The following is a 22,575-nucleotide window of genomic DNA, read 5'->3' on the forward strand; positions in this document are numbered from 1 at the left end:
TTTTCTCCTTCTCTTACCACAGTACTGATGCTTCACACTCCGATGACAGCCAGGACCCTTCGAACCAGCCCATCTACACCGAATTTGAGGATGACTTTGACGATGATGCACCAACTCCCATCGGACAGTGCACAGCTGCCTATCCATTCGATGGTATGAAAAATTCTCAGCCACTTACATCTAGGTGGTCACTTGGCCCAGGGATACTTTGTGCCTAACCTGGCCAGTGATGAACAAGTAGTGGTGGGTCTCTAGTAGGAGAACCTTGGTGATGGTGTGGAGTTGCAAATGATCATGAGGTTGCAGTTCATTGATCTGCTTATTTGTGATTTTCTTGGAGAGCAATTAGAGCTAGTTCTTTATCAATAACAATCACATTTTAAAAGCGGCAGGGGGGCGGATGCGGGGGTATTGAGAGTAATCTCTGTCTGCAGAATGTGGCTAACTGTTTTGCTGACTGCATGGTGGGGAGTGACTACAGGTCTACCTTCCAAGGTATATTTGATCTCCAAACTGAGAGGCTGTAAATAATTTTTGTTTGGCTGTAAGTGTGGTGGTGGACAGGGTCCTCCTGGGGACATAACAGTGACGGGCAGTGGTCCTTGTCCCTTGGTTGCAGATAAAGTGGGTATTTGTCCCTGGTTAAATGTTGTTTAGTCACAGGCTGCTGTGCCAAAGAGTGTCTGGATGCCTGGTTTCTGTAAGCAATCCCTTCTGGTTTGAATGGATTGGTTTTGTTGGCTATCATTGATAGCATTCAAAAGTAATGTGGTCCTTTTTCAGTTCTGCTTGGGCGATGGCAAATGCCTTCAGAGTGACCGCTGAAGGGGCTAATACCAAGTCTTTGATTGCAATCCCCCTGATTTGCTTTGTTGCTTTATAGTGGGGTTTTAGATCGAAGGACGTCAGGATGTGTTCCTGAGCTGTGGTAGGATGTCCCTTTTATTTTCTTTGGGCATGTAATGGTCGTACAACACCAACGGGACTGTGCCTCCTTTATGGTTGAAGAATTCTAATGGTTGGTTGGCCTTGATTATAATTCCTGTTTAGTAACTAGTGTTCCTGTCTAATTTTGGTGGAGTGCTACTGGTAGGAGCTCCTGGCTTGTGAAGGTGGTGGTGTGCAGGTGTCCACTGATGTTCTGTTTGGGCAGTGTTCATTCCTTTTTGCTTGAAAAGTGGCTTGAATAGTATATCCAGAATCTGCTTGTGGTGTGAGTTTTGCCTTTTTTTTCCAGGCTCCAGCGAGGGTACAATCGCCATGATCGAAGGCGAGGAGCTCAACCTCATGGAGGAAGATAAAGGTGACGGCTGGACCCGTGTGCGAAAACTGAAAGGTGGCGAGGGGTATGTGCCAACCTCCTATCTGCGCATCAACCAGAACTAACGGAATACACCAGAGTTCTGGGCAGTGACTCACGAAAAGGGGATAACCACCCAGATACTGGCAAGGACATGCGGGGAGGCCACCCAAGTGCCTACTATAGACTCATGTAGAGAAGGAAAACCCACACATGCCAGTCATCAATGTATATCAAAGGCGAGACCACCCAAATATGGCATGGAGAGGAGTAAAGACTTCTTAACGGCCCCATCATTAACTCCTAACTAAAATATGGGCAAAAGGAGTGTGGGGGACAAGTAATGGGATGGACATTTGGAGGGGCTGCACTGTATGCAAGAGCCGTTGCTTTCTGCAAGGATGTGGTAGATGCAAGTGTCGTGAAAAAAAAGGCTTACACATGACTGCAATTGATCCAGCTTGGTGTATCAGGAGGTGTTCTCAGGGTACTAAGTGGGAACAACGTCCTTCGCACTGCTTAGTTGGATGTCCTGCTACCCTCACACTGTGGAAGTGATACCCTTTCTCCTTCACGTTGGCCAAGTGCATGTCCTGCCTCGTTTACATTGCCTAAATGGCGATCCAAACTCCTTTCCAGTGTCTCAGTGATGTCCTACCTCCTGCACTTTACACCAATTGATATTCTCTTTTCTGTGTGTAATACAAGTTGATATCCTGTGTCCTTGACACTTCCCATATCTTTAGGATGCCACAGTGACTCCTGTCTGTCTGTACCACGGCCAGGGATAATGTCTGTTTGGTGCACCATCTCTGGCTTAGTTATGGGTTAATGTCTCAGCGATGCACAATCTCACGTTTTTATTGAGTAATGTCTCTTCACTTCCTCTTGGCGGCTAATGTTTCTTCAGTGCACATCCTCGCTTCACTATCTCTTTGGTGCACTATGTCTTGCCATTTTGAAGGTGACGTATTTTAAGCAGTCTCTTGCACCATTATTGGGCAAATCACTACATTAAGGGGAAATGTATTTTACATGGCCTCTTATACGAGTCATATTTTGTCATTGTGCCATCTCGCACTCCCTAGGAGGCTAATGTCTCCTTAGGCTGCAGTGCCTTCCTCTGTTATGGGGCGTTGTCTCTTTGTTGATTTCTGTTACAGAGTAATATTTCTTTGATACACAGTCCCTCGTTCTGCTACCGGTTAATGTCTCTTCTGTGCTACATTATGGGAATGATGCCTCATGGGTGCACACTGTCTCGCTCCATAATTGGAACAGCCTCTCGACTATGCGGTAATATTCTTTCAGTGTTTTCCCACTTTGTTGTTCTTGAACATCTCTTCAATGGTCAACCTCTTATTTATTGATGGGCTAATGGGTCTTTGGTGCACCGTCTGTCACTAAGAAGGCAGTCTCGCTATTATGGGAAAATGTATATTCAAAGTGCAGTCTTTAGCTCTGTAATAGGAATGTCTCTTCATTTTCCATTGCTTGCTCAGTTATTGAGTTGATGGTATGCAGTGCCTTGCTTGGTTATAGAGTAAAGCCTCTTTGGTTCGCAGTCTCTTGGTTATAGTGTAGTGGTAGAAGTAATGTCTCTTCCCTCTGCAGCCTCATATTCTGCTAAGGAATTAATGTTGACTTCATGGGCACTCTCATGCTGCTTTGTGCGATTGATATGTCTGATATGCAGTGCCTTGCTCCTTTATGGGGTTAACGTGTCAGATGCACATTTTCTCGCTCCCTTATAGGGTAATGCCTCTTTAATGTGTAATCTCTCTCTCACTTATAAGGTAGTCCTTCTCTGATGGGTGTTCTTTCTATGATGCCTGTAGGTCAAAATTCTGGTTCTGAGATGTGGTCTGTGGATCGCCACCCAATAAGTGTCATATTCACCTTTGGTGCCTTAATTCTCATTCTGTAAATAGCATTTTGTAACTATATGTTTTATATAAAGGTTTATATGTCTCACACAGTGAAGCCCACGAGTCTCTAGGTGAAAGTCATGAGATTTTGTATGGAAAGGAGGGGGAGAAGAAGATCAGAAAGATGGCGGTGTAAAGATTTCTGCACAAACTCTCTACTTAGACATTGAAGACTGTGAGAGTCTGGAGCTCCTGCACTTACTCCTCTCACTCAGCCTGTCCCCCATATCATCCATATCACACTATCACCCCGCTTTTCACTCCTCTTTATTTGCCCTTTTCACTGTCGCCCATCACCCCGTGTCTTTCCTCCTGGTTTCTCCACTTCATTTCTAACCACCCTGTTTCTCTACACTGTTACCATGTCACTCTTTTGACCCTTTATTACTCCTCATGGTTTCGTCTCCCTATCTTTTTCCTTCTTCTTCGTTGCTCTTCGCTTGTTTTTCTCTGGCCTCTGTTTGTCTCGCTCTTCCTTGATCTTCCTAGCTCCTCCCTGGTTTTTCCCAGCTCCTCACTTCCTCCTCTGCTTCCTGCCTTCCAGTGCTCCCCTCATTTCTGTCTTTTCTAATTGCATCCTCGTCCTCAACGTCATGTTCCAGACTTCACTGCATGTCCCTGTTGGTGAGTCAGGGTTCATACAGCTGAATTGACTTGTGTTAGAGATTGGGTGTTGCCTCCACCTCTCCTCTAGGGAAGATGCATGATGCCACATGACGACTGTCAGTTGCCTGTTACTATAATTTGGGCTCTAGAGACTTTGCTGTATATTTAAGTTCATTTTAAATAAAGGAAATATTTTATCATTGCTTAGATGTGTAGTTATTCTTTTGCTTTTTTCAATGTCGCACTGTATTGGAAAATTGGCTGGTGGTGTGATGAGTTATCCCGCTGGTTTTCCAGTTGGAATGGCTGGAAACTCACTACTGTGAATCATTGTGATATTTTTCCAAAAGAAAGGAGGCAAGGAAGGGACTGAGGTGTAATTCATGTACAACCTAAGATGAAGGGTAGCTGTCATTGATCTACTCTAGATGTAACTGTGCCTTGGAGAGGTCACAATGCCACTCTTTTTTGGTGGTACACCAAGCAAAAGACGTGTTTAGAAAGGATGAAGAACAGCAGTAATGCATCTGATATGGTCCCAGCATGTTAAGAATTGAAACCAGAGCTGGATAATTCATTAACACAGCAAGCATTGTGAATGCCAGAGAGTCAGACTTGCGTTGTAGTCATGTCACGTGAGCTTTCGCAGCAGACCGCTAAAGCTGCCTGTAGTCCAAAATGAAATGTATGGCTGTAGTACACATGGTGAGCATATGGTGTTCTCATTATTCCATGCATATGAAGTAGATAATGGCTACTCAAAATGTAACATGAACAAAGACTCCACCTCAGATTTATTTATACGCCTTTGGACATGCATTTGGGGCTTCGGAAATGTTGAGCTGTTCGACTACAGTGACCGGAATCTCCTTCTACAACATTGGAAAAACCACCACTACTGATGACAGCTTATACTTGACAAAACAGTTTCTGCAACAGTTTCTGCCAGCACCAGGGTCTATGAGAATGATTTTTTTTTTTTTATAACCAGTTTTATCGATTTTTCAAGCATTGAAAAAAGAAAGAAAAGCAAACTGTACAGCATATCAGGCAGCATCGTAACATGTGGATTTCGGCATACAGTACAGGTACAACAAAGTACAGTGTAATTGCTCTCCCCTCCAGGGACATAGCAAACTAGACTCGCATATCTAGAGGTGACGTTCAGTCCAGCATACCGAGGCATTTGCCCCAGATTTTTTGGTGTCTGGCAGGGCAACCCCTGGCTTCGAATAACGAGAGTTCCTGTGTGCACACCAGTCTACTCCCCGGCACCATTTAGCTAAAGTGGGTGGGGTGGGATTCTTCCACGCGGCCGCTATGGTGTGCTTGGCTACCACTAGAGCAGTTCCCAGACTGTCTTGTCTGCCCTGGACCCATCCAACCAGTCAGTGATGCCCAATAATATTTTCAGGGTTTTGTGTGGCACTTCCCTTCCTAATACCTCCTTGAGTTCCGCTTCTTAGGCAATCCAGTAGGGGGAAATTTGTGGGCATGTCCATACTATGTGAAAGAAATCCGCAGAATCTGAGCCACAACTCAGGCATGTTGGGTTTGGAGTAAGGCCTGCTTTGTGTAGGCGACTGGGGGCGAGATAGGAGGTGTGCAGGTAATAGAGCAGGACCAGACGAAGCCTGGCCGAAGCAGTAATAGTTCTAGGCACCATCAGTGCATCCCTCCAGTCCTCGTGCTCCAGTGGACCCAGCCATGCCTCCCACCTAAGTTTCAGTCAGTCAAGAGATGTGGGACGGTTTGTTAGTGAGCGATATATGCGGGAGACCCCGCCTCTCCTAAAGTTGGCCATTATGACCTGGGCCTCAAAGGGATTATTTTCTGGCAGTGAAGTGCCGGATTTTATATGTGTGTCCAAGGCGTGATGGACTTGCAGGTATCTGTAAAACTGAGAGGAATGGAGTGAATATCTACATTGTAAGTCGACAAAGGAACAAATGTGGTCGCTGGCCCACAGGTTCCCAAGTTGTGAGATACCAATGAGATCCCAGCTTCGAAAGCCTGCTAGGTTCGCCAAAGCAGTGTGTGCTGGGATAGCTTGTTCTGCAAGTGAGTGTGTTGTAGGGAAGCGCGCCAGGCCAAAAAGACTGCGCAGGTCACCACGGGGAGGTCTCTAGGGATGGGGGATTCATATAGCATGGCTTGAACGCTGGAAAAGCGCAGGTCGTTAAGGTCAGTTCTGTAGGCCGTGTCAGACCAACCCCCAATGAATGTAGTGTGGCGGCTTTCCGCAGTTCCGGGCGCCACAGGACACATGCAGGCGCCGGGATACTCACTTCCGGCCGGAAGTGGTGTCCCGGTCTAGTCCTCCGCCTCACCAAGTACTTCCGGGGGAACACGCTTAAAATGCGTGAAGCACCACCGGATCGGTGCTTCTGATTCTAATGATCGCACAGAGCCCAGCAGCCGTACAGAGCCCAGCAGACGTCGGAGGACCGGTCTTCAGCTCCTCTAGTCTCCTGGAAAGTCAGTTGCCCTTCGAGTCACGGTAACGCTTCCTGTGCCTCACGCGTTACGTGACTTTCATGCCATGTTTGTTTCGTTGACACAGCCGCGCAGGTGCGCGGCTGTTTGCACCGTTAGGCGGAGCGCTGAGAGCGCTGGGTTAAATTTTCTTTTGCTCGAACACAGACTAAAGTCTTCAGTGGCAGCTGCGAGTGGATCGCTGCCGCATTCCCTTACTTTGTACTCTCTTTTGGCCGTGGCGCTGGAGCGCCGCTGCCTGTTCTGTCAGGAAGCGCAGGAGCGCGGTGACAGTCTTTACTTTGGTTACTCTTTCGTATTGGCAGTTGCGCAGGAGCGCTACTGCTAGTTTTCGTCACGCATGAAGCGTGGGAGCACTGTTGTGTTATTGCATGTGGCGCAGGAGCGCTTCACAGACATGCATTGGGCCGCGCTATAGCGCTTACCCTGGAGTTTCTGTTAACAGCACCCTTTCGCGCGGAAGCGCCTTCTTCTTGTTTGTTTTGGTTCTTTGGTGGTTCTTGCGCAGGAGCGCCTTCTTTCGTTTTCCTCAACAAGGCATCAAGGCTCCTGAACGCTAAGTTACAGACCTTCTTTGGTTCAACACTAACAGCGTGTCTTGCTGTGCCAAGACCCTACCCAACGTCCCTACCACCAAAGGCCACTCCTCTTGCTTATTTGGCCCCATCCCTGGATCCATCTTATCCTCGTCGGGTGTTAATCCCGCGGGGGTTGGTTGGGACCAGGGGCGGTGGTTTGTGTCGTCTCTGCAGAATTGCTTCACAAGCCCAGGTGAGTCTTGTGGGGTACCTGACAATGAACCAATCATGGACCACCAGGAGACTGGTCGCCAGATAGTACAGATAGAGGTTCAGGAGCCCCATACCCCCATCAAAGGGTGGAATCTGGCAGTGTCTGAGGGCCATACAGGGTCGCTGACCACTCCAGAGGAATTTTATGATCAGACTATCTATGCCTCGGAACTAGGTGCCGGGGATGTGGTGCTGTATATTTTGGAGAATGTAGAGGAACCGGGGGAGGATCATCATTTTAAAAGAAGCGATTCGCCCTAGTGGATTGAGTGGTAGTTGTTCCCATTTCAGTAGGTCCTGTTTAGTTTTGGTGATTAGGGGGGGTCACATTAAGTGCCCAGGCCAGGTCTGGTAAAAGGGCAATCCATATCCTTAGGTACTTGAAGGATTGCCGTTAGATAGGAATTGTGGACTGCCAATCGAAGCAGTCCCTGGAGATGTGGAGGGGGAACAATGTTGACTTGGCTGAGTTCAGACGCAGACCAGAGATCTGCTCAAAGGAGTGTAAGATTTGCAGGCACCGGAGGCCGGCTCGGATTTGGTCTGCAAGGAACAGCAGGACATCACCCACATATAGCGAGATTTTGTCAACATGAGATCCTCCCCACCGCCAGCGCTTAACCCGACTGTCGGAGTGAATGAAATTGGCTAGGGGCTCCATGGCTAGGGCGAAGAGGAGGGGCGAAAGGAGGCACCCCTGCCTTGTCCTTCTGCCTATCGGAAAGATGTTGGAGAGTACCCCATTGACTTGTACCCACACAGTTGGTTTGGAGTACACGACACGCACCATTTGATGGAACTTGGGGCACAGGCCCAGGACCCTCAGTACTTCCCCAAGGTAACACCAGTTGACCGAATGAAAGGCTTTCTCGATATAGGGGGTTAGTACCTGACTGTTAGCCAGAGCCACGTGGAGACGCTGTAGGCAGTGCCTAGTGCCCTGCACCGGCATGAACCCACACTGGTCCGGGTGAACCAATTTGTCGAGTTAAAGTTTGAGGCGTTGAGCAAGGACCGTGGCAAAGATTTTAATCTCCGTGTTAATCATGGAGATGGTGCGGTAGTCCGCACACATTGGGGAGGGAGGTTGTGTTTTGGCAATGAGAATTATTGTGGCCGTATCTGTCTCTGGAGGGAAGGAGCATTTTTGATGGCTTCCTCATATAGAGCAGCCAGGCGAGGGGTGAGTATGTCTCTGTAGGCAGGGTAGTATTCCTGTGGGTAGCCGTCTGGCCCGGGGTCTTGCCAGCTGCAACCAGTGAAATGGCTCCCTGTATGTCTTCGCACAAGATCGAACCTTCTAATCCATCTGACTCAATTGCAGATAATGCAGGGAGGTGGCGGTCCTCTCGGGCGATCAGTTCTGCCAATGAGGATTCCGGGTTTCGGGCGGTGTATAGTTTGGAGTATAGTTCAGAGTAATAGTCCGCAAAGGTTTAGGCTATTGCTCGGGGAGAGCGGTGAGTATGCCCCATTGAGTCCCGGATCTCTGGAATTATCCGGGCTGCTAGGGGGTAGGTTGTTAGTCTATGCTGTAGCTTCTCATTTTTATCGCCCCAACCTTAGACACGGGCTACAGAGGACCTCCAAAGGAGCTTTGACGCGTCCAACAAGATCTGCCTGATCTTATCCCTCACCAGCGTCGGTTGATTCAGGTGGGAACCATCGGATGAGCCACTGGCGTTTCTTTCCAGTTGAGCCGCTCGGGTTTCAAGGAGAGTCTTCTATCCCTGGCTACTCGTTGGGCCTTGAGGTGACTCTTGGCGTGTCCGCGGGTTGTGGCTTTGCCCGCCTCCCATAGGGTACCCGGTGAAGAGACAGAGTCCTGGTTTGTGAGGAAGTATTGCTCGATGGCGGCTTTGAGGGCCTCTTTGAATTTGTGGTCTTGAAGGAACCTTGCGTTCATTCTCCACATCGGATGAGGAGCAGTGGAGTGGACCTCCCATGGTTGGAAACAAGGGTGAGTGATCTGAAATGCCCCGGGGGAGGATATCTATGTCCCTGACAATATTATATTAAGGGGCAGGCGTGAACACCAAATCAATGCGAGAGTGACTTTGATGTGCTGCTGAGGTGTGAGTATAGTGGGACGCCCGTGGGTTCCATATTTGCCATATGTTGCAGAGCTCCATAGCTGCAGCCCAGTCCAAGTTTTTTACCGTGAGAGGCGCGAGCGGGAGAGGGAATCCCTGTGGGGTCAAGAGCTGGTTGCATGACTGCGTTGAAATCCCCTCCTATTATTGTTGTTCATGCAGGCGAGTCTATCACCTACGCAGTGTAGGGTCCGTGTATGGGTAGCGTTTGGAAGGTAAGCGGATAGGACATTGAGGGTGTCTTCGACTAGGGATCCCGGAGAGGGCAACAAAACGCCAGAGAGGGTCTCGGGTAACCTGGGAGGGTACAAAAGGAAAATTGTGTCTTAGGAGGATAGCGACTCCATGAGAGCCCAGTGAGAAGCCGTAGTGCCAGGCTCTGTCGAAGCCGTATCTGGAGAGGAAGGGTTTCTTGGAGTAGGAGAATGTCGGGACTTTATATCTGGGCGTATCGCAGGACTGCGGTGCATTTGATTCTATCTAATAGTCCATTGACGTTCCACAACATGATGCGGAGCGGGTTACCTTGGTGGGTCACCGTGTCGTGGGTAGTGAGGGGAACCTGCAATGCTGAGGGAGCCTGCTGCGTGGTGAGCATCTTGGAGGCAGAGAAGTATGCGCTGTGTGGAACAGCTGTGGCTACGCCATTACAGGGTTATGCCCTGCCGGTGTGGAGGTGTGATGTTGTAGGCCTGGAAATACTAAGAACTAGGGGCAACGCACCCCCCGTCCCCTCCCTCCCCTATACTTCAGGAATGGAATCATCTGTCCCCCTTCAATTTTAGAAGTAAACTAAACTATAACACTGAGACGTGGTGGACTCCTCTCGACAAAGGATCAACGAGAACATCAGCAGAAACATCTGATCAGGTTGGGTATCATCCGTGTGTAGTGAGATGAGAATCCTGTGGAGCTTCAGGCAGGAATGTTTGGACTTGTGGAGAGATCGGAGTCTGCAGAGTTGACAGTCAGGATCTTGGGTGAGGAGCTTCTCAGCTTCTCGTAGGTGAGGGATCATGGGGGTGAGCTTCATGAGAGTGGTGAGGCCTCGGCGGGGGGGGGGTGAGAAGTTGGCCTGATGTATGATGTTCACTATTCTAGTGAGCACCTTGTATCAGTCCAAACAACCCTTATGGTGGTGGTTGTAAGTCAACCTTATAGACAAGCTATCCTAGGGGTAGCATAGGCCTAAGCAGTCTTAGGCTTAACTCAAGAGGGCATGTGAAGCCAGCTGTTTTACCATATGCAATCCTGTAATATCAAATGAAAGGACACCACACAAGTTATATATTATAAAAATATATGTATTTATTACTAGAATAATCCTCTGTACTGTTTATGAGGGCAGAGGCACAAGCGTTTAAACAAAAGCACAGTTAAACATACAAAAGTTGCACAATTATGGATAGGCCCGGTGGCCACTCAAACCATATAATAAATAAGTGGTATAAGAACCGCTTTACGAACAGTGGTAAGGCCTAGGGCCTTGGGAATCGCTGGGACTACACTGGACTAACTGTAGTTAGGACGGGAGTAGCCCGCGGGATTCGGGTGCAGCGCTAAAAGCACACGCATGCACCAATGCAAAGTCAATGGTGCGTAAAAGTTATAAAGTTACTGTTTTGGAAGTCTTCCGACTGGAATAGAATTAAACCACTTTAAACTAGGACACTAGAGGTGTAAACCACTACAGGAGCACCGGTGTTTGATCGTTACCTCACCCACAGGAAGCGGGTGCATAGGTGCCAAAGTGTGTCGGGTTTTGTCGTAGAGATCTATGGAGCCTGGAAATGAAGATGCTGCAGGCGGCCAGGAGAGAAGAGTCCGGTTGGATCCAAGGGTGGATCGAAGATGTAGAGTACCTGAAAGCAGAGGGGACAGAGTCTGGGTCACTAGCCAGTGACCAGGATGGAACCAGGAAGGAACCAGGCGATGTCGGGCGCAATCAGGTGGTTGTCGAGAAGCTTGTCTCCGCTGCCACGTGGACTCGGGGGCATCGAGGGTGACCAGGAGTGGATCACGCGCTGTCCCACGAAGGCTCTCGCTGTCGACGGTGTCGGCTTCCGGATTGGAGTCAACAGGCCTTGGCAAATGCAACCCACGCAGGATTTGAAGATCGCTTCTTACTCGGACCAGCAAGGTCCAAGGTGCTGCTCCTTTTCAGGGGAGCGAGGGCCAGTCTGGAGCAACCAGACCAGCAGAGTAGTTTCAAAGATTCGTCGTGTTAGAGGCCACTAGCCAATGGGCAAGTGACCGGACCGACGCGTCGAGCAGGAAAATGCAAAAGGGCCCCACGCAGCACTCTGTGAGTGTGGAGGGGTGATCTTCGGTGCACGAGCTGCTCGGGGCTGGGGCTTCTCAAACCCCAATGCACAGCTTCGAGGGTGCCTCGGGAGCTGCACGGTCAGCACTTCGCAGTCTTTTCAAGATGGCCGGACTCACGTCTCACGTCGCCTCCACGGGTCTCTGCTTTACTGTGGCTGTGGATCGGGCTGTTGGATATCTGGGAATCCGTTTCTTGTCGATCTATGTCGCTCGAGCTCCGGCGGGAGCTGCAACAAAGCAAACCGTTGGGCGCTGGATGGTGCCTGTTTGCACAGGGTGGTCACTCCTTGACCACAAGGGAGATTCTTCAGTCTTCCACGTCGAGTGGGATGTCGAAGGGTCCAGAGTTGAGTTTCGTTTCAAAGTTTCAGTCAGGATTATCTAAAGCCTATGGGCACAGCTCCTACCTTTATTCCAAATCAAGGGGCTGGATATCCTGCTAGGTCCCTCCTATGGGTGGGACCCAGGAAGGGGGTGGTTACACCCCTTTCCCTTTGTCCAGTTTCGCGCCAGAGCTGGGGCTGGAGTGCCCCAGCACCGGTTTGAACTGGGCTATGCATGGGGAGCCTTGTGCGCCCCAGGCAGTGTCTAGTTTCACTCGCCCTGCCTGCCTCAATCCACTATCTCCTGTCTGGGGTGGTGTAACACCTCCCTGTGACAGGATACCATTTGTCCAGGCCTCCCCTGCCGGAGTTTCGGTCAGCAGCAGGAGGCCAGACTCGTGTCTGTGGCAGCAGCATCCATTTTGTGATGCTGGGGCTCTGGTTAGATTTAACCGCAGTTAAGTAAAGTTACATGTCTTCTCCCTCTAGAAGGGTGGAATGCTACCCCCGTCGCCAGAACTGGCGAGGGGGTAGTATTCCAAAGTGTATGACACCTTACACAACATGTTTTGATAAAGCCAAACCAATGTTGGCAATAACTGCGAGGATTATAATGCACTTAAGAGTATATGGTATGGCAATATCCTGGAACAGCTATAAGGAAATGGTTCCGAAAGCTGCAGACAGGCTCAGCTCATGCTAGAGCACCATCTCACATAAAACCAAGCACTCTGCCTCCAGGATTGTTAAGGCCTGCCATAGGAGTGACTTATATGTGTATATGTGTCCAGATATAGGTTTAGACATAGGTATACTATATCTAAGCAAGGGGTGATTACACGACCTTGCCCCAGCTGAGTGATCAGCCAGTTGTGTCTGTTTGGATGGCCAGCCAGGGGTGGCAAAAGATATGCTGCAGCCCCTGGTAGGCCTTGGATGCACCTATGCCCTGGGTACCTATAGTACACTGTACAGGGGCTGATAAGGTGACCCAATACCAAATTGGTGATGTACCTATAGTACATGTATGTGAATTTAGAGAGAGAACAGCAGGCTGTGGGTCTGATTAGCAGGCCCACAGCCACATTAAGTCGAAAACCAGTGAAGCAAAAAGCAAAAATTGGGGTGACCATAGGAAAGCAGACCCTACTCTCCTACAGGGGGGGTCTGGCTTTAGATCTTGCGGACCCGGTCTTTGGGTAGTCTGACCTGGCTCTTACTGTTTTCTGGGCTCAGCGGGACTGTGCACGCCTAGACGATGGGGCTGAGTTGTTGGCGCCGGAAGCCTGGGATCCTATGAGAATGATTTTAAGGGGGTGCACCTCTACCTCAAAGCATTGACCTACCTCTGATTCCCCCTCGATAACACACCATCCTCTTGTGGTCAGCTGCTTACCTGCAGCTCGTCATAAAACAGTTATTCTGGTTCTTTTAAATCCTGAGAAGCACCTTTCTCAAGTGTTCCACAGAGCATTATCCATGCATAATTCTGATCACAGCACTTTACGTTAACTACAGTTAGAGAATTTGAAATGTTCAGAGTCTCGTTGAAGACAGTGGAGTGGCACTGGGTGAATTATAGTTGGTGTAGGCCTTCTGCTTCAGTTGTCCAGTGTTTCTATTTTGCTGTTTCATTTTTAACAGTATACCTTAAATTCAGTAAGGTGGGATTTGTTTTTAAACTACAGACTGGTATAGGTTTGGACCCTGTATTCTGAGTTGGCTCATGGTGTTGTAAAGTGTCCCAATAGGTTGGATTTGGGCCAGTAAGACTGGCAGAGAGCTTTGGGAGTGCAGTAAATGTTCAAGAAACAAATCCCTCACCCATTGAAGTCTGAAAGAGTTAGTTAAGAAAAGCAAAATAAATAATATGCGAATCAATCTTTGAAACTTTACTGCCTTGATTTGACCCCATCGTACTGAACAATAATAGCTACATAAAGTGTGAGGCTGACCTGAATCCAGTTGATTATTACTTGTCTGGCCTGGCGGCCAGTAGTGAAACAATTGGGCCATCAAAATCCATCATATGCAATCCTTGTGTTTTCTGCTTTATGTCCATTATTCAGCACTGATTTACTTGTGACCATTTGTATTAGGTTAAGGAGTGTGTGAGCACCACACATGAGAGTTTGTAAAATATTGAATGTTTTACAACTTTTTAATCCACATATAATGTAATGTAAGTGCATTATTTTACTAATGTGTTAGTGCTAGAAGTATACGAAAAACTACTAATTGTGTAATAAATCACATACCGTTGTTTGATATAACTCCTGGACATGACTAAACCTTGTTCATTGTGTTTATAAATTATCTATATCCATCCATGGTTAGCGAAGTGTCTTTCAATAATCTCTAATTTTATAATGGTGCACTAGTCCATTAAATAGCCATCATGTCAACTTTACTGTGGCTTTTCTATAAAGGGAGGAATGGACCAATCAGTCACTGAATTCCATGTTAAAGATTGTTGTTCCAAGACAAAAAAAAGTCTAGATCCAAGCGTAAAAAGAAATGGCTTTATCATTGTTTGTTCAAGCTTTCTTTCTGGTTAATGATTCTACCTGCATATTCCTCACCGCATGAATTCCCCACCGCATGAATTCCCCACATGCCAGGCTGGATGCAGAAACCTCTTGCATAGTTTTCCCATGCTGATGGGGGCACCGGCTACATCTTGGTGCAGAAAGCTGAGCTGGGGTGATGTCACCAGAGCCATATAGCACCCTCCCTGATGGCAGAGGAGTTTTTTCGTGCTTTCTGATGTGGGTCCAGAGTTGTTCTCCTCCGCTTCAGGTGATTCTTTGCTCTCCAGATTCGATCACTGACCCCTAGAACAACTGTCTATCTCTGTTTGAGGCATTGTTCAAGATCTTGCAACCTATGCCTGTTAATGAACCTCAACTTGATTAAAGAGAGGGCAATCAAACTCGTAATGGACCAGGTCAGAGAAAATCATCATGTTGGAAGTGGTTGAGGTCGGTTTCACGCTCCTTTCCTCCGTCAAATTCCTCCGAGGAGAAGAGGACGAAACATTAAAAAAATAGAAACACTCTAGTGGAATGTCTAATGGTAAGTCCCAGCCTCAATATTTCCTGCCAGGACTGGTGGAGATTTCTCCTCCTCAGGAGGCACTGCCGGTGGTATTGCTTCTAAAGCCACTACCTTTCGTGTCACCGAGGCGTCCTATCTTGAGTTTCCGATATTGGGAGAGGGCCCAACCTTATTCTTCCATGCTATGGTGTAGACTTTCAGACGTGCAGCAGTCCTCTTTGGGGGCACCACCAGGCCTCATGGGGCTATATGATGCTCTGCTGTGGGGTTCGCTGAATAGCCTTCCCTCGGGCCTAAGCATCCCTCTGGCTCTATTAGAACAACTTTTTCCAAGATATGATGTTGTTCCGACACCAGGGCCTTCACTAATTCCACTCGCCCCAAATCCAAGGACGCCTTATGTCCCAGCATAGATGGTGCCCCGACTGCTCCTGTTTCTACCTTGTCTTGTGCTGCCTCAGGAAGTTCTATTAGCCCCAGTTAAAACACTGTGGTCCAGAAGGGAGGCTCAACTTTTGCTTAAGGGGGAAAAGTAGAGTCAAAGATATTGGGATGCCAAGCATGAGATTTTTGGCAAAGATTGGACCCTGCTAAATTTCTGAAGGAAACCCGGATACAAGTGACATTGAGCTCTTCCCCACCCTTTTAACATCAGAGACCGCTCATCTGCTAAGCCTACAGAATTCAAGTGGGCTGGATATGTCTAATTAAATAGACACAAACTGGCCTCCAGGCCTTGCCCCATTGGAGATGGCATTCTTTCATGCAATGCTCAAGAAGTGGAATGCTTTAATGTGGGAAAGGCGACGTTCAGGTGCCTAGTACTCAAATCCCAAGCTATGGACTTTCATCGGTTTTAGAAAGTCAATGCCTTTTCTAAGGGGTTCAGTGCATGCAGCACCAACAGCAAAACCCCTTTATGCATCACTACAAGGTAAGAGGGCACGAGAACTAGCCTTCCTCCTCCTTCGACTCTTCCACCACAGCACCACCAGGAAAACAGTATTCGCTCAGCTCCAATGGAGCATGTGCGGCCCAGGGGAGGACTGGGATGCTCTTTTCTGGAGGTCCAAAACACCAGAGGGTCCTTCAAAATGTATAAAGGGGATATACCTTACCCTTCCAGCCACCCCCCAAAACCACGCATTATCAATATGAGGGCCATCCGTGGATACTAGTGCAGGACATGGCACCTGATATGAGCTGTAGAGTTGATGCTAGAACATGAAATTGAACTGGGGTACTATTGGGTACTTCCTGGTTCCCGAAAAGGATGGCATTCTTTGACTCTAGACCTCAGGCACCTGAACTTTTGCCTGCACTAAGATACGTTTAAGATACTGTCCTTTGCTCGGGTCCTTTTGGCTCTAGAAGCAGGAAACTGGATAGTGTCCCTCAGCTTGCAGGATGTGTACTTCCACAAACATCTCCTGCATTCACACAGGAAGTACTTGCATTTAGGTTGATGTCACCACCTCAAACCTTCACAAAGGTGATGGTGGTAGTTGCAGCCCATCTTAGGAAGTTGGGGATCTTGATGTTCCCATATCTTGATGACCGGCTGCTCAAAGCCAGTTGCCACATGCAGGTAACATGAATGTAGCAGCATCCCTGCTGTTTGACTTGAGCTTTTCCATCAATATGCCTGAGTGACACTGAGAGCCCTCTCAGCTCCTCCTGTTCATGTGGCGATACTGGATACAGCATTCCAAGACTTCCCTTCTCTGCAGAGAATCTGGGGCATTTGAGTTATGATTCTGATTTTTTTTGGATGTGTTCTCTGGCTCCGGTTTTGACAGTCTTGCACCTGCTGGGTCTGTTGGCTTCTTACATCCTTCTAGTCATGCATGCATGCTGATCAGTAGTGGCCCTTCCCCTGCCAGAGTGGGGTAGCTGGCCAGACCCGAGGAGGGAGGGGGGGAGGATTCGGAAACCAATCAATCAGGAATTTAGAAGCGCACTACTCACCCGTGAGGGTCTCAAGGCGGAAGGGGGGAGGGAGGGGGAGGAGCAGCTCCAGTCAGTCGAAGAGCCAGCTCTTGAGGGTCTTCCTGAAGATGTGTAGAGTGGGGGCGCATCTGATGTCGATCAGGAACTCGTTCCAGGTCTTGGCTGTGATGTACGAGAAGGCCTGTTCTTGCTCTGTGGATGCGCGGGGGTTCGGCGAGGTCGGTGGAATGGAGGTTTCTCTTGGGTACATGGAAGGAGATTATTTTGTTGAGATATTGGGGTCCGGTGTTGTAGAGGCACTTGTAGGTATGGGTGAGTATCTTGAAAGGTACTCTCCTCTCGACGGGGAACCAGTGGAGGTTTCATAGATGTTGGGTGATATGTTCGTGTCAAGGGATGCCGAGGACGAGTCTGGATGCGGTGTTCTGTATGGTCTGTAGTTTGCGGAGCAGAGACTTGGTTGATGCCGGCGTAGATGGCGTTTCCATAGTCCAGTCTGCTGTTATGAGTGTGTGGGTGACTGTCTTTCTTGATTCTTGGGGTATCCATTTGAAGGTCTTTCGAAGAATGCAGAGGGTGTTCAAGCAGGTGGAGGTGACGGCCTTGATCTGTCGGGTCATGAAGAGGGAAGAGTTGAGTGCGATGCCGAGGTTCCAGGCATGGTCTGTGGGGGTGGGGGGTGCCAAGGGTGGTGGACCACCAGGTGTTGTCCCAAGCAGTGGGGGAGGGTCTGAGGACCTCTGTCTTCACCGAGTTGGACTTCAGGCAGCTGCAGCTCATCCAGGATGCGATATCCTTCATTCCTTCCTGGAAGCTGAGTCTGATGGTGATGGGGTCCTTGGTGAGGGAGAGGATGAGCTGGGTGTCGTCAGCGTAGGATACTATCTTGAGTCCGTGCTGTTTGACGATGGTGGCGAGGGGGGCCATATAGATGTTAAAGAGCTTGGGACGGAGCCAAGATCCTTTGGGTACTCCGCAGTTGATCTCTGTGGGTTCAGAGAGGAAGGGTGGATGTCTGATTCTTTGGGTTCTGCCGGTGAGGAAGGAGCGGAGCCATTCGAGGGTGGTTTCCTGTATGCTGGCGTCGTGGAGTCTGGTGGTGAGTGTGCAGTGGGAGAGGATGTCGAAGGCTGCAGAGAGGTCGAGTCTAATCAGGGCTGCAGTGTGGCCTTGGTCGAGGAGGGTGCGGATGTCATCTGTAGCAGTGAGTAGAGCGGTCTCGGTGCTATGGTTCCTGCAGAATCAGGATTGGGTGGGGTCGAGGATGGATTTCTCTTTGATGAATTTCGTTACTTGGGCGTTGACGGTCTTCTTGGTGACTTTGGCTGCGAAGGGTAGGAGGGAGATGGATTGGTAGTTCTTGAGGTCCGTAGGATCTACTGAGGGCTTCTTGAGTAGGGGCTTGACTTCTGTGCGTTGCCAGTCATTGGGGAAGGTTCCGGTTTCGAAGGTGGCGTTGATGGTGCGTCGTAGGTCTGGTGCAATGGTGATGGCGGCTCTGTGGAGATGTGCGTAGGGCAGGGGTCTGTGGGGGCTCCGTAGTGAATGCCTTTCATGGTCAATGCATTGTCTTCGGTGGTGACTGGGGTCCAAGAGGAGATGGTAGGCTGGCTGGCGATACGGGAGGAGGGAGTGGATTCAGAGTTCGGTGTCTGTTCGTTGAAGTTGTTGTAGAGTGCCTTGATTTTCAGGTGGAAGTAGGAGCCGAGCTTGTGCAGAGGTCCTGGGAGGGGACGATGTCTGTGGATTCGCTGGGGGGTTTGGTGAATTCCTGGATGATGTTGAAAAGTTCTTTTGAGTTACTGGAGTTGACGAGGATCTTGTTCTGGATGAAGGTCCTTTTGGTGGATCTGGTGAGTTGGGGGTATTCTGTCATGGAGTTCTTGTATGTGGTGCTGTCTTCCGAGGATTTGCTGTTTCGCCAATTCTTCTTGAGACGTCTGCAGGTGCGTCTGGATTCTAGGAGGTCGGCGGTGAACCAGGTGGCCTTTCTGGTGCTGTCTGGTGGGGTTGCTGAGGGCTGCGAGCTCATATGCGCAGATGGTGATTAATCTGTGGAGTTGTTTAACTGAGAGGTTGGCGTCAGTCGTGGTGGAGGGGGCATCGCGGTTGAGGGTGTGGTTAAGCTGCTACTCAGTGATCTTGCTCCAGTTCCTTCGCGGAGGGCGAGGTGCAGGTTTGGGGGTGGGGCGTTTGTCGATGTGGAAGTGTACATAGTGGTCGTCTATCCAGCGGGGTTGCATTGTGTGGCTGAAGTGGATTTTGTTACCTCCTTCGAAGATGGGAGGATTTGTATCCTGCCTTTTGAATGGGGTTGGTGACGAGTTGTTTCAGTCCAAGGTTTGCGAGGTTGTCCTGAAGGGTGGCAGAGTTGGGATCTCTGCGGTTGTCGAGATGGAAGTTGAGGTCTCCGATGAGTATGTAGTCCAGGGAGGCGATGGTGTGGGGCGCAATAAGGTCGGCGGCATGGAGCGTGATGAGGTCGGCAATGGTGTTGGTGAACGCGGTTTGAGGTCCAGGAGGTCTGTAGGCGAGGGTGTCTCGTAGGGTCGTTCTGGGGCTGGTCTGGATCTGGAAATGGAGGTGTTCTGTGGTGGGCGGGCTGTCGCTCGTGCAGGAGGTGGTGAGTTGAAGTGAGCTGTGGTGTGCGATGGCAAGTCCTCCTCCCAGACGATTGGGCAGTCCTTCCTCTGGATCTTGTATCCGTGGGAGATGGTGGTAGCGATGTCAGGGGCGGAGGTGGAGTTGGTCCATGTTTCTGTGAAAAGGTGACATCTGGCAAGAGGGTGATGAGGAGGTCCCAGATCTCTATGGCGAGTCTGTGCAGGGAGCGCACGTTGAGGAGGATGCACCTCCGAGCTTTGGGGGAGCTGGCGTCTGGCGTGGGGGCGGCGGCTGTGAGGGTCCGCTAGGTGGTGAAGGTTAGGCGGCAGTGTCGGAAGGAGAACTGGCTGCGGGTGGTGTTTGGCGTAGACAACTGGAAGTTGTTGTTCCTTCCGGTGTTGAGTCCGAGGAGGGCAGCTGAGCTGTAGCGGTGGTAGTCGGAGAGCCAGGGTCTCCTGCTTCAGTCTGGTCACGGATGGGCACTGATGGGTTTGCCTTTGTCTCACATGCTGCGCGCATCCACTGCATGTCCGCCATTAATTAGGGAAGGGGGTGGGAAGCAGAGGTGGGAGCAGGAACGGCAGGGAGGAGGGACTGCAGGGGCAGCTGGAAAAGGGAGGCGAAAACGGTCACGGAGGACCAAAACAAAGGGCACAGGCACACCAACAAGCAAAATGGGCAAAAATAAAACTGAATCACAGACCATAAACCAACAACAGGCACCAAAAGAAGTAAACTTTCCTGATCGCTGCCGTCTGCTGCGTCACGCTCTTCCGTCTTCTGGGCAGAGGCTCCCAGAATGCACTGCAGCCAATCCTGATGCTGCATTGTGGGGAGGGGAACAGACTCACGGACACAGGAACTGTAGGTAAGGAGGGTTTTATTGTTTTCAACACTCTTTTCCTCTGTATGAATTTCCGGTAGAACGGTAAAGGCAGCTCCCGCTCCGCTTCTCCTCCAGTGGTCCTTTTCTCTCGGTGTCTTCTGGGACTCGTAGTCCGGAGACTAGTCACCTCGTCTTCCAGATCGGATTCCAGATTGGAACATGGAAGGGAAAAGGAAAAAGACTCAGTGGTGCGTCCGGTGGCACACTTTTTGTTTCAAGGGGGGGGGGTCGTGAGGGAGTCACACGTGCTCAACAACCGATGCGGTTTCCGTGAATGACAGTGCAGTGACGGGGTAGGGCAGTGCAGTCGAAGCGCTAGTGAATTCCCCTACGGGGGTTTGGCCCACTTATGTCCCGCCCAGCCCGCAAAGCGTGACCGTACCTGAGAGAGCCACACTTCCCTGGTAGAAGTGTGGCTGGGCGAAGCGCCTTCACGTTGGCCTCCCGGCTTGTTGCTGTAGTCGTCTGCTCTCCCTCCGGTCTCTCGTCCTGTCCTCTCGTCCTCCTTCTCGCTGTTCCTGACTTAGCTGATGTTGCTGCTCTTCTCCTCCGGTACTTCCCCTCTGGTCTCATCTCCCGACACTCCTCCGGTGTTCTCCTCTCTGCTCCTCGTCCTCTCCGCTTTCCGACCTCCGTCCTTCCTCTCCTCGCCGTCTCCAAACCTCCAGTCCTCGCCGTCTCCAAACCTCCAGTCCTCGCCGTCTCTCTCCGCTCCGCTCCAAACGCCTCCCTCGCCTCCGGGTGATGAACACACCTGTGTGGGGAGTGCGTGGGGTTTTACCTGATCGTCGGGGGCGAGGTCAGCCTCGGGATACGCCCAATTAAAGAAACAGTGTTCCTCAGGGGGATTGTACTCGAGTCCAGGCGTAGTCACTTCGTCGATTTTCCAGTTCTCGGGGCGCTGTGTGGAGAAAGGCATAGGGTCAATGCTGTTCGTGACCCCGTGCACAGCCACCCCGTCACACATCTCCCCCCTAGGATTCTCCCGATCGGGGAGAGGAAAACGGGATAGGTAGTCCGCGTTGGCATTGTCCCTCCCCTTCCTGTGGTGCACCTGGAAGGAGAAGGGCTGCAGCGAAAGGAACCTTCGCAGTACCCTAGGATTGTTGGAGATGTTGCGGCTCATCCACTGCAGAGGGGCGTGGTCAGTGAATAGGGTAAACGGGTGCCCCTCCAAGTAAAAACGTAGTTTGTCCACGGCCCACTTTATGGCGAGGCATTCTTTTTCTATAGTTGGGTATTTGATCTCCCTAGGGAATAGCTTGCGACTTATGTACAATATAGGGTGTTCGGTCCCCGCGTCCGTTACCTGTGATAGGACCGCCCCTATCCCACAGTCAGAGGCGTCAGTATGAAGGACAAAGGGCTTGGAAAAGTCAGGGGAAGACAACACAGGACTGGTTGTGATTATCTTTTTCAGCGTGTTGAAAGCTGTCCACATTTCAGGGGAGGGAGTGTGTAGGTCAGTAGCCGGCCAGCGTTTTTTTAGGGTGTCGGTGAGTGGGGCTGCGATATCGGAGAATGAGGGTATGAACCGTCGGTAATACCCGACGAGCCCTAGAAAAGCTCTCATGTCTCTCGTGGTTTTGGGAAATGGGGTATCTACTATGGCTCTCACCTTCTCAATTTGGGGCTGTATGACCCCATGTCCTAGTACGTAGCCCAAGTATTTCACTTTTTGAAACCCTAGCCGCGACTTTTTGGAGTTGATGTGTAGTCCTGCTGTTTGTAGCTGTCGTAGGATGGTCTGTGGGTGCGTGAGATGGCTTTCCCATGTAGGACTGAATATGATGATGTCATCAAGATATGCAGAACAGAAGCGTTGATGGTCTCTTAGGACCTCGTTCATGAGCCTTTGGAAAGTGGCCGGCGCTCCGTGTAGTCCGAAAGGGAGGACGTTGAACTCATACAACCCGTCCGGAGTGGCGAAAGCCGTCTTCTTTCTGTCCTCCTCACGTAGAGGGACCTGCCAATAGCCTTTTGTAAGGTCAATTGTGCTGATGTATCGTGCTTCCCCGAGTTTTTCTATCAATTCGTCGATTCTGGGTATGGGATAGGCGTTGAATGATGATACCGCGTTTAGGGCTCTGAAGTCCATACAGAACCTACTACTCCCATCGGGTTTGGGTACCATCACGATGGGAGAGGACCATTCGCTCCGCGAGGGTCGGATGACCCCGAGTCGGATCATTTCTTGTACCTCCTTGCGTATGGCG

The 22,575-nt window shown here is 50.0% G+C and overlaps 1 protein-coding gene across 2 annotated transcripts in view; it reads left to right on the plus strand.

Moving 5' to 3' along the window:
• TRIP10 (thyroid hormone receptor interactor 10) overlaps positions 1–4,037 on the plus strand; it is a 157,362-nt gene extending 153,325 nt beyond the window's left edge. For both annotated transcript variants that reach the window (XM_078685753.1, XM_078685749.1), the window contains 2 exons: positions 23–153; positions 1,238–4,037. In XM_078685753.1, the coding sequence (XP_078541879.1) occupies positions 23–153; positions 1,238–1,386 (280 nt within the window). In that variant the 3' untranslated portion in view covers positions 1,387–4,037. The remainder of the gene's footprint in view (positions 1–22; positions 154–1,237) is intronic.
• The last annotated feature ends 18,538 nt before the right edge of the window (positions 4,038–22,575 follow it).

Source organism: Lissotriton helveticus, chromosome 1_1, assembly GCF_964261635.1.
Source record: "Lissotriton helveticus chromosome 1_1, aLisHel1.1, whole genome shotgun sequence".
Classification (NCBI taxonomy): Eukaryota; Metazoa; Chordata; class Amphibia; order Caudata; family Salamandridae; genus Lissotriton; species Lissotriton helveticus.